Source organism: Miscanthus floridulus, chromosome 19 (assembly GCF_019320115.1).
Source record: "Miscanthus floridulus cultivar M001 chromosome 19, ASM1932011v1, whole genome shotgun sequence".
Taxonomy (NCBI): Eukaryota; Viridiplantae; Streptophyta; class Magnoliopsida; order Poales; family Poaceae; genus Miscanthus; species Miscanthus floridulus.
The window spans coordinates 37,896,955-37,909,703 of NC_089598.1; the positions used below are offsets into that span (position 1 = coordinate 37,896,955).

Below are 12,749 nucleotides of genomic sequence, written 5' to 3' on the forward strand. Positions count from 1 at the left end.
AAGCTCATGGACAGCCCATGCACCAACCACGCCTACCTCGTCAAATACCTCTACAAGGACTGCGAGCTCCTCAAACATTTCCTATGATAGGCCGGTGGGCCAAAAGAAGGAGACGACAAAGAGGCGGCAGCCAAGAAAAGAGGTGCGGCGGGCAAGGATGGAGATGACTTCCTCAACCCTGAGGAATGCATCATGATTTTCAATGGATCCAACACCATCTGGTCCAAGCGCTAGCACAAGGTTCGCTATAGGGAGGCATACGTCGCCGAGATGGCCGTCCCCTCCTTCCTCAGCTGGTCGGAATCCCCGATCACCTTCGATTAGATGGACCATCCCTCCCACATCACAAGACCAGGATATTACCCGCTCGTCGTTGACCCCATCATCCGCAAGAAGCGCCTCACCAAGGTGCTAATGGACAGAGGTAGCGGGGTCAACATCCTCTACATCGACACCCTTGATGCCATGCGCATCCCCCAGTCAGAACTCTGCCTAGCGGGCTCTCCCTTCCATGGGGTGATCCCAGGAGCGCAGGCATACCCGCTCGAGCAGATCGACCTTCCCATCATGTTTGGCAACCGAGCCATCTTCCGCTCGGAGGTCCTCACCTTTGAAGTGGTGGACTTTCTAGGGTCCTACCATGCCATCTTAGGGTGGCCATGCTACACCAAATTCAAGGCAATCCCCTACTACACCTACCTCAAGCTGAAGATGCTAGGACCGAATGGTCTCATCACTATGAGCAGTGCCTTTTCGCATGCCTTCACGTGTGACCGCGAGCATTTTGAGCTCACCACCGTGGTCATCAACTCGTCTGAGCTTCCGCGGCTCGGGGAGTCGTCGACCCCAGCAGTCCTAGACTACAATAAACCAAACTCCTCAATGGCCTTCCACCCGCTTGAGGAAACCAAGGTGGTGGGAATCGACCCCACCAACCCAACAAAAATGGTGTGGATTGGGACCCAGCTCCCAGCCAAATAGGAATGCAAGCTTGTCGATTTCCTGCACGCCAATCGTGATGTCTTCGCATGGAAGCCATCTGACATGCCAGGCATACCGCGGGACATCACCGAGCACGCACTACACCTCATCCTAGACTCAAAGCCCGCTAAGCAACGCCTATGTCATATCAACAATGAAAGGCGCAGGGCCATAGGCGAAGAAATCGCAAAACTCCTGGCAGCCAAATTTGTCAGAGAGGTATTCCACTCCGACTGGCTTGCCAATCCCGTTCTTGTTTAAAAGAAGACTGAGAAATGGAGAATGTGCGTTGATTATACTGGCCTCAACAAAGCATGTCCAAAGGATCACTTTCCTTTCTCGTGCATAGACCATATAGTTGACTCCACCTCGGGTTGCAAGATCCTCTCCTTTCTAGATGCCTACTCGGGCTATCACCAAATCATGATGAAAGAGTATGATCTACTCGCAACCTCATTCATTACCATGTATGGTTCATACTGCTATGTAACCATGCCTTTCGGCTAGAAGAACGCTGGTGCCACCTACCAAAGGTGCATGCAGCAATGCTTCACCGACCAAATCAACTCGCTCGATCAGCCAGATTAGGCCGAGCAGCCAAAACCAACAATCGCCGTCTATGTTGATGACATAGTGATTAAAATAGCTCAAGCTTGCGACCTGATCCCAAACTTGGCCGCGACATTCGCAAACTTCCGAAGGTTCAACATCAAGCTGAATCCCAAAAATGTGTTTTCGTGGTCCGAGCATGGCATTGTGTCCGAGCGCTAGGATACATTGTGTCCGAGCGCGCCATCGTGGCCAACCCTGAAAAAATCACGACCATCTCAACCATGGGCCCCATACACAATGTCAAGGGCATGCAAAGGCTCACTGGCTGTCTGGCTGCCCTAAGTCGATTCATCTCCTAGCTCGGTGAACAGGGGATGCCACTCTACAAGCTCCTCAAAATGACAGACACCTTCATCTGGATTGAGGAAGCTTAGCAGGCTCTGGAGATCCTCAAAGCATCCCTAATGTTGGCCCCGATCCTCATCGCTCCCGAATGGGGAGAACCCCTGCTCCTCTATGTTGCGGCCAGCCACCATGTGGTAAGCGTCGCCCTGGTCGTCGAAAGAGAGGAGCCAGGACACCACCTTAAGGTCAAGCGGCCCATATACTTTATCGGGGAAGTACTCACCGACCCCAAGGTCTGGTACCCCTAGGTGCAGAAACTCCTATACGTCGTGCTGATGGCAACCTGGAAGCTCCTGCACTACTTCACCGACCACAAAGTCATGGTCATCACTTCATACTCGCTCAGGGACATCATCTGCAACCGCGATGCCGCGAGACGGATCTCCATGTGGGCACTTGAACTCATGGGCCACAACATCAGGTATGTCCCCGTACCACCATTAAATCTCAGGCTCTCATGGATTTTGTCGCCGAATGGATAGAGGTGCAGCTACTGACCCCAGACGTCACCCACGAGTACTGGACAACGTACTTCGACGGTCCATAATGGCATACGGCTCGGGGGTTGGAGTGGTTCTAATCTCCCTGAAAGGGAGTAGGCTCCGCTACACCATCTACCTCCACTTTTCAGCCTCAAACAACGCCACAGAGTACGAGGCCCTCATCAACGGACTATGCATCGCCATCAAGCTTGGTGTTGCGTGACTCTACATTTGCGGCGACTTGGAGCTGGTCGTTGATCAAGTCATGAAGGAGTGCTCCTACAAAAGCCCCCTCATGGCAGCATACTACCAAGAGGTGCACAAGCTCAAGGACAAATTCTTGGGGATCGAGCTGCATCACGTCCCCCGAAAGGACAATGATGCCGCTGATTTTCTTGCAAAATTTGCTGCCAGGCGGGATCCATCCCCAAGCAGGGTCTTCATCAATGATGTCCATGAGCCATCCACCCACATCCTAAAAGGTCCAATCCAGACACACCCCAACGCCCAGCCGACGCCCGGGGGCTCCGACCCCAACGCTAATCCAGCGCTCGGGGGCTTCGACCCTAGTACCTCCGTGACGACGTCACCTGCCAACGTCGCTGCGTTCGCACTCGATCAAACTGACTAGCGAGTGTTGCTACTCGCCTACCTCCTTGAGGAGGTTCTCCCACCTGAAAGAACTAAAGCCCGATGGATCGCTCGATGCACCAAGAGCTTCGTCGCGCTGGGTGATGAACTCTACAAACGGAGTCCATCGGGGGTGCTCATGAAGTGCATCCCCACCAACCAAGGGAAGCAGCTAATCCTCAAGGTCCATGCCGAGATTTGGGAACATCATACAGCCCCAAGGTCGCTGGTCGAAAAAGCCTTTTGCCAAGGTTTTTTCTGGCCCACCATGCTATGAGATGTAGAGGAGGTCATCCGTAGGTGTGAAGGATGCTAGTTCTACGATCAGCAAACCCATTTGCCGGCACAAGAGCTCCAAACCATCCCCATCACCTAGTCGTTCGTGGTCTGGGGCCTCAACATGGTGGGACCCCTCAAAAAGGGCCTAGGTGGTTTCACTCACCTACTCATAGCAGTCAACAAGTTCACCAAGTGGATAGAGGCCAAGCCCATCACCAACATCCGCTCGGAAGAGGCGGCCAAATTCTTCCTTGACATCATCTACCGGTTTGGCGTTCCTAACTGCATCATCACTGACCACGGGACTAACTTCATGGGGAAGAAGTTCCTGGACTTTAGTGATGGATATGTCATCAGAATCGACTAGGCCTCAGTCAGACACCCACATACTAATGGTCAGGTCAAGCGTGCCAACGGCATGGTCCTCCAAGGACTCAAGTCACGCATCTTCGACCGACTCAACAAGTACGCTAGACGATGGGTTGCAGAGGTCCCAGCGATCCTCTAGAGCCTGAGAATGAGCTCGAACCGATCCACAGGGTTCACACCCTTCTTCCTAGCCTATGGAGCTAAAGCAGTGCTGCCCTCCGACCTTGACCATGGTGCCCTAAGAGTGAAGGCTTTCGACCATGACCGAGCCACGGAGGCTCAGCAAGACACAGTCGACCTGCTCGAGGAAGCCTGCAAGGCGACCGTCATCCGCTCCGCTCACTACCAACAAACTCTCTGCAGGTACCACGAAAGGAAGATCAGGGGGAGGACCCTTGAAGTCGGTGATCTCGTGCTCCAAAGGACCCAATCAATGAAGAAAAAACACAAACTCTCTCCACCATGGGAAGGACCCTATATCGTAACTGAAGTGATTCGACCGGGCACCTATCAATTGGAGGACGACAACGGCAACGTTCTCACCAACACTTGGAACATTGAACAACTACATCGTTTTTTCCCTAAATTTGGTCTTACCACTTTTTAGTCAAACACTTGCTCCTGTAAAGCACCCCAGCCCGAACACTTTTAGCCCGGGTCGCTCGAGGACTCCATGATGGTACAATACTAAATACTACCTCTCTTTTTTACTCTCACATGGTAACAACCTTGTCCCCAAAAGGAAGCGCATTCCATTCCTTTGATTACCCTATGTAACTTTGTTCTTACTCCTAACCCTACGAACCCCGCCACGACCTACGGTCACGAGCAGCCGAGCCCCGCGGGCCATACCTAGGTTCTTAAAAAGCTGCAAGCCTACAGAACTAATGGGCAGATGTGAAAAAGAAAGGACAAAAACAAAAGCTATGCTAGGATAAAAACAAGGAACAGATAGTGATTCTATCACAAAAACAGAATTGATATATTCATTGATACAAAAAACTGTTCACACGGGGACTTACCCATGAACTCAACTATTACATTTTCTAAACTACTTCTACTCCAAATACTACTACGGCCGCTCAATTACATCACCTGATGCCAAAGGAGAGGCCACGGCACACGCCGCCGGACATAACCACTGCCACAAGGGCCCCGCCCGGTTCTGTTCCCTCGACTTTGACGAGCGCAACGGGTACCTCAAGGGACCCGCCCAGTTCCGCTACCTCAACTTCGACAAGTGCAATGGATACCTCAAGGGCGTCACACCCATAGATGCTCAGCAGAAGAGCATGGAGCTCCTGACCTTCTCATGCAGTCGAGGCAGCTCCTGGGCAGGGACGCTGCCACCAAGGTATGGCCACCTTGGCTAGAAGAGATCTCATCAAACTTTATGAACTAGCCAACCTGAGTAGCTATAGGCACAGAACCCTCCACCAGCATGATCCTAGGCAACTTCCCCTCCGACAAGGCTCGTCCGATGAAGATCCATCGGAAAGAATCCACACACGGATCCATCCTGAAAAAGGCCTGCAGATGAATCCAGCGCGCCACCTCCTTCGGTGGAAGCGCCCCTTCTTAGGCAAAGATGGCTGACACCGCCTCAGGTAGCCTCTAGCTCGACATCATGCTCTGGATTCATGAAAGGATCTATAAGTCTCCCCCTCGCTTACCCTCTCTCACTTAGGAACCACTGTGGCATACAGGCACTCTCGGTGAGGAGAAAGGAGGAGAGGCAATAGTTGGAGAACAGGCAAAGGACTATGACAAAAAGCTCTCTCCCTCCCCCTATTTAAAGAGGAAACACGACAACTGAAGAAGGTCAAAGGATCAGAGCGAAAACCACTCTCCCTTCCCCCATTCAATGCAGATGGGAAATGATGGGACGCGCCCTGACCGATGGGACGTATACTAATCAACGGAATGGCACCTAGTCAGATGAGATGTGGCCTAGGTATGGCCCACCACTACCGCACATCAGGCGTAGACACCAAAGTGCCACCACTCATAGGCAGCCATTCGCCTTCCCAAGCTGTACTTGAAAAAACCCAAACAACAGGATCTCTGATAGGAGAGACCATCGGACTTCCTAAGTCGATCGAACGGCTCAGGAAAACGCCGAGAGATAGGTAAGGAGCAAAGGGACGCCCCATGAAGGTCATGTTGGCTCCATCACGAACGACGACCATGGGTCTCGATCGGACATCTCTGATTAGAGCTATTCAAACCACATCACTTGAGTCATCAAGGTAACCTAACCAACCCCCACTATTTCTTTATAATCATTCATACATCCATACACGCATTCATTCCATATTTCTTTATAACCTAGCCAAAGGAAAGCATGGGTTATAGTGGAGGGAAAAGAGAAGAACGAGAAGGAGAAGTCCTCTAGGATCGTCGGGTCCTTCTTTTCCTTCACATAGGTCCCGCCGACCCTGTAGACGTCAACAGGGATAGCTCCATGTCATGGCCCTATCCGTCACTAGCGCCATGCCTAGGAGTCATCTCCTGGTCATGACGCTCTAGTCTATCCTAGCAGACGTCATGGTGAACTAACATGCCTGTCAGTGCTCGTACGAGGTTTAGGCAGAATAGCACCGGTATGCCCAACACTATTCCTAATGGGTTATATCAGGGCATGTCGGTCACCTCCCTGGTGTCAGAGCTTTGACCTAGGCCCAATCACTTTGACCTATAGTGTCTAGCGGTGGCATGGGTCTCCATCGGGTGAGACGGATCCCCCAGCCCCAGGGTTGGGCAAGGCAGAGTCCTCCCCCATAGGCTGGGTGAGGCAGAGCCAACCCTTTGAGGTTAGGCGAGGCGGAGCCCCGGCCTCGGTGTCGGGTGAGGCAAAGATAGCCCTCAGAGGTCAGGCGACATGGAGCCAATGGCTTCAAGGTTGAGTGAGGTGGAGCCAGCCCTTAGAGGTTGGACGAGGCAGAGCCCGTGACCTTGGTGTCGGGCGAGATAGATCCCTCGGCCTTAGTGTTGGGCGAGGCAGAGCCCGCCCCTAGAGGTTGGGCAAGGTGGAGGCAGCCCTCAAAGGTCGGGCGAGGCGGAGCCCTTGGCCTTGGTGTTAGGTGAGGCGGAGCCAGCCCTCAGAGGTCGGGCAAGTTAGAGCACATACCCCAAGGGTTGGGCGAGGCGGAGCCCGCCCCTAGAGGTCGGGAGAGGCAGAACCAACCCTTAGAGGTCGGGCGAGGCGGAGCCCGCGGCCTTGGTGTCAGGCAAGGCAGAGCCCACGGCCTCGGTGTTGGGTGAGGCGGAGCCCCTCTCCAATGTTGATGGTTATTAGCTCCTCCTCTTTGGTTACCCTAGTATTCATCCCCGACAGAGATGATTTTCCTTATTGGAAAATTCGCATGGAGGTGTACCTAGAGGCTTTAGATGTTGGAGTGCTTAGAGCTGCCTCACAAGGTTTCCCAACACCTAGGGATCCCGCTAACATTCAAGGTGATGAGGTTCACTATGAGAAGTGGAATGCAAAGGCTAGAAATAGTCTTTTTAGAGGCCTTTACAAGGATGTATTTAACCGTGTGTGGAACCACAAAGACGCCCATTCACTATGCTCAAACATTTGTGCGCTCTATGAGAGAACCAAGAGTGAGCATGAGGAACACTATCACCTTGTAATGAAGAAGCTTAATTCATTTGAAATGCTTCCTAGTGAAAGTGCTAATGAAATGTATTCACGCTTGAATATTCTTATAGAGGAGGTCAATGGGCTTGGACTCACTCAAATGCAACGATCCGATGTTGTGAGAAAGATCTTGAGTGTCCTCCTCATTGACAAGTATAGGCATATTGTGACGGTGCTTCATCAAGGTGATCTTTCCACCACAACACCAACTCAAATATTGGGGAAGATCAATGCACATGAGATGTACATGCACATCACTCCACAAGATGGCTCTTCTTCTACCAAGAAGAAAAATTTGGCATTCAAGGCTAACCAAGAGAAGAGGGGCAAAGCAAAAGTTGATCATGATAGCTCAAGTGATAATGAGATTGATGATGCAAGCCTTGCCCTCATGGTGAGAAGAACCGCCAAGATGCTCAAGAAGCTAAACAAGAATGGTGTCAAGTTTGATGGCAAGAAGAAGAAATTCTTCACTAGTAGTAGAAGAAAGCCCATCTCCAAAATGGATTGCTACAATTGTGGAGATCTTGGTCATCTATCTCATCAATGCCCCAAACCTAAGAAAGACAAATACAAGAAAAAGTACAAGGGCAAGAAAGATGACTCAAGTGATGATGATGATGATGATGATGAGAAGAATAAGCCATACAAGAAGAAAGATGGCAAGAAGAAGGAATTTCACAAGAAGAAGAATGACAAGGCTGATATTATTGGTGATTGGCTTATGGACATTGAATCATCAAGTGGCTCATCCGATGATGAAAGTGAAAATGAGAAGGAGAAGGTGGCTGCTCTTGTGATTGGCTCTTCACTATCTCCATCGACACCACCGTCATCATCCTCTACACACCAATGCCTCATGGACAAGGGTGAACAAAAGGTGAACTACAAGACCGGTGGAAGTCATTGGGTAATTGATAGTGGTTGCACTCAACATATGACCGGTGATCCTCGTATGATCACCTAACTAGATAAAGAAGTAGATGGTCAAGAAAGGATTACATTTGGTGACAATTCAAAGGGCAAAGTACAAGGGTTGGGCAAAGTTGCAATATCAAATGATCATTCAATATCAAATGTGCTATAGGTTGCTTCATTGAGTTTCAACTTGCTATTCGTTGGTCAATTGTGTGATCTTGGCTTTCAATGTTTATTTACCGAGAAGGAAGTGGTTGTGTCAAAGAAAGATGATGATCAAGTTATATTCAAGGGTTTTATATACAACAATCTATATCTAGTGGATTTCACCTCCAAAGATGCAGACTTGAAGACATGCTTATTCACCAAAACATCACTTGGGTGGATTTGGCATACAAGACTTGCACATGTTAGGATGAGTTCACTCAAGAAGTTAATGAAAAATGAATTGGTGAGAGGTTTGAAGGATGTGAAATTTGAGAAGGATAAGCTTTGTAGTGCATGCAAGCCGGCAAGCAAGTTGCAAACACTCATCCAACCAAAGCTTACATGTCAACAACAAGAGCGCTAGAGCTTCTCCACAAGGATCTATTTGGAACAACAACTTACAAGAGTTTGGGAGGCAACCTCTATTGTCTTGTGATAGTTGATGACTACTCTAGATACACTTGGGTGTTCTTCCTTCATGATAAGACTGAAGTGGCCGCATGTTTCAAGAAGTTTGCCAAGAGAGCACAAAATAAATTTGAAGTGAAGCTCAAGAAGATAAGAAGTGATAATGGGAAAGAATTTGACAACACAAACATTGAAGCATATTGTGATGAAGTTGGGATCAAGCATGAGGTCTCCGCAACCTACACTCCTCAACAAAGTGGTGTAGTAGAGAGAAAGAACCAAACTCTAATCACCCTTGCAAGAACAATGCTTGATGAGTACAATACACCTCAAGATCTATGGGCGGAAGCCATCAACACCGCATGCTATGCATCCAACCGCCTATTTCTCCAAAAATTTCTTAGCAAGACCCCTTATGAGTTGCTCAATGGGAAGAAGTCAGACGTCTCATTCTTCTGGGTGTTTGGTTGTAAATGCTACATCTACAAGAAGCAGCAACACCTAGGGAAGCTCCAAAGACATTGTGATATTAGTTTTCTTGTTGGTTACTCATTAAAGTCCAAAGCATATCGAGTATTTAATCATGCTACCAGTTTGGTTGAAGAAACATATGATGTGGAATTTGATGAATCTAACAGCTCCCAAGGAGCACATGAGAATGTTGATGATGTAGGTGATGAACCATTGAGGGAGGCCATGAAGAACATTCCGGTTGGAGACATCATGCCCAAAGATGATGAAGATGATGTACAAATGATTGATCCGCCCTCTTCATCAAATGTGCCACAAGATGATGATAAAGATAGGAGAGTAAAAAATAAAGATACTCATGTCTCCCATGACCAAATGGTGGCACAAGCCCAAGATGTTGATGCCCCACAACCTCCTCCTCAAGTGGTTGATAGAAGAAATTCACCCCTACTACAAGCACATCCACAAGATCTCATCATAGGGAGTCCTTCAAAGGGTGTAATGACTCGCTCTCAAAAACATGCTTCATTTATTGAATATCACTAGTTTGTTTCTTGTATTGAGCCTAAGAATGTAGAAGAAGCTCTTCAAGATCTGGATTGGATAAATGCCATGCATGAAGAATTGAACAACTTCACCCACAATGAAGTTTGGGCACTTGAAGAGCGACCACAAGATGCAAGAGTCATTGGAACAAAGTGTGTGTTCCACAACAAGCAAGATGATAAAGGCATCATTGTTAGGAACAAAGCAAGGCTAGTTGCAAAGGGGTTCTCTCAAGTTGAAGGGTTGGATTTTGGAGAGACCTTTGCACCAGTTGCAAGACTTGAAGCCATTCGTATCCTTCTTGCATATGCATCTCATCATGAAATGAAATTATATTAAATGGATGTTAAAAGTGCATTTTTAAATGGCTTCATAAATGAAATAGTCTATGTTGATCAACCTCCCGAGTTCAAAGACCCTAGATATCCTAATCATGTTTATAGGTTGTCCAAGGCGCTATATGGGCTAAAGCAAGCCCCAAGAGCTTGGTATGAGCATCTTTGGGATTTCCTCATTAAGAAGGGCTTTACCATTGGGAAGGTCGACACCACACTATTCACCAAGAAGCTTGATGGGGAGATCTTGATTTGTCAACTATATGTTGATGCTATCATATTTGGCTCATCAAAGAAGACTATTGCAAAGAGTTTGGTGAATTGAAGTCGAAGGAGTTCGAGATGTCTATGATTGGAGAGTTTACATTCTTTCTTGGTTTTCAAGTCAAGCAAATAAGAGGAGATCTTCATCTCTTAAGAAAAATATACCAAGGATCTTCTCAAGAGGTTTAAAATGGATGAATATAAGCCAATCAAGACACCAATGCCATCTAATGGACATCTCGACCTAGATGAGGGAGGTAAATCGGTTGATCAAACTCTTTACCGTTCTATGATTGGTAGCTTATTATACTTGACCGCATCTAGGCCCAACATCATGTTTAGTGTGTATGTGTGCGAGATTTCAAGCTAATCCTAAGGAGGCTCACATGGTTGTTGTTAAAAGAATCCTTAGGTACCTTAAGCATACACCAAGCATTGGTCTTTGGTATCCCAAAGGAGCTAGAATCCAACTAGTTGTCTATTCTGATTCTGATTATGTCGGTTGCAAAATTGATAGAAAAGGCACATCCGGAGGGTGCCATTTGCTTGGTAGATCACTAGTGTCTTGGACCTCTAAGAAGCAAAATAGTGTGGCCTTGTCCACCACCAAGACAGAGTACATTGCCACGGGTGCTTGTTGTGCACAAATTCTTTATATGAAGCAAACTCTTCTAGATTGTGGTGTAGTTCTAGAAAGAGTACCTCTCTTGTGTGACAATGAGAGCATGGTAAAACTTGCAAATAACCCGATTCAACACTCTCTTAAAGATCATGTTGCTAAAAATGATATATCACTAGAAGGTGTAAGGACCGAGGATCAATTGGCGGATATCTTTACAAAACCGCTAGATGAGGCTATATTTTGTCGGTTGAGGAATGAGATCAATGTGCTTGATCTAAGTAACTTCACAAAAAAATGAGCTTGTGTTGTCCCTTGCATTACATTGTAATATAAAACATATTTAATTTTTAGTAATGCACTTAGGGCTTGTCTAACATGGTTAAGATAACCGCTGAGAAGCATGTGAAAAACTTAACCTTGGATCAAACTTGACAAGCAACTAGATTTTCCTTCGAATATTGCATTGCATATGCATGTGTGTTGCGTTGTCGTTTCTTTTTTGTTATCTTTTGAGCATCCACTGTGTTTGTCAACAAATAGGGAGAGCATTTGAAGCTCCTATTGGTTATAAACCCTATTGAGTTTCCACATGTTGCTCCTCGACTCTCTTGTTGTCTATTTTTCTAGAAAGAACTATAGCCGAAGGCAAATTATTTTGAAAATTTTGAGGGTTTGAGAGAGGTCTCTCAAAATTGTCCCAATTGGTGTTTATTTTGGTCTTATCGAAGTTGGGACTTGTTTGGGAGAAAGTGTCATGGAGAAAGGAGGAGAAACTACAGCTGAAGAGGGACCAGACGTAGGGATTGGACTCACCCTTTGTAGCGTCCGGTCAGTACATCAGGAAGAGATGCAGTTGCTGAAGAAAGATCGGACGATGAACAGTGCTCCAAGCGCATCCGGTGATAACTTGAATCCACATCTGGTCAGGGCAAGTTGGAACACAGGAATGACCGAACTCAGAGCTGCATCTGATCTGGGGTAATCGGACGTGTCCGGTCACATTTTGAGGCTCTCTGGACCTCTCTGTACTCGACCGGACTCCACGGAGCAGTGTCTCATCATTGTCACATGTGCGTCCGGCGCAACTGTCAAAGCAAAATAGATCTATATTTTCTCCATCTAACGCTGGGGGACCACACATACTTTTCTTATTCTCCCTCACGAGCCCGCGCCTGTGTTCCTTCTAGTTTCCATACGCCACTGTGTCTCGCCCATGCGCTAACCGCCGCCACAGCCGCCGCGCATTCTCTCTAGTGCTGCCATCTTGTCCTCGCGTCGTCGCATCACCTCCGGGCCATGCCCACGCCCTCGCTCCGCCGTGCCCATGCCTTTGTGCCACCACGCCTGTGCCGCACCACCGCACCCATGCCACACTGCTATGTTCGCCTGAACCCTAGCACTGTCGCCGCGTCACTCCAGTCGCCCTTCCGTGCGCCCACGTGTAGCGTAGCCAGCACGGTCACTCACTCTCCCCATGCTCGCGCCCCTCCATCGCTGCCACGGTGCCCTAACCACAACTATTGTGGGTCATCGCCACTACAGTCGTGGTCCTTCCATCGACCTCACCGTTCATTCTCTTGACTCCAGCGAACGTGTACGCCCATCCTCGATGTTCCCTTGGCTGATTGAAATCATTC

At 48.3% G+C, this 12,749-nt stretch overlaps 1 protein-coding gene across 1 annotated transcript; it reads left to right on the forward strand.

Annotated features, from left to right (window-relative positions):
* The first annotated feature begins 324 nt into the window (after positions 1 to 324).
* Positions 325 to 981, forward strand: LOC136525892 (uncharacterized). Its single transcript, XM_066518729.1, has one exon. It carries the CDS (start codon positions 325 to 327, stop codon positions 979 to 981), a length of 657 nt encoding a protein of 218 aa, XP_066374826.1.
* Positions 982 to 12,749: the final 11,768 nt, after the last annotated feature.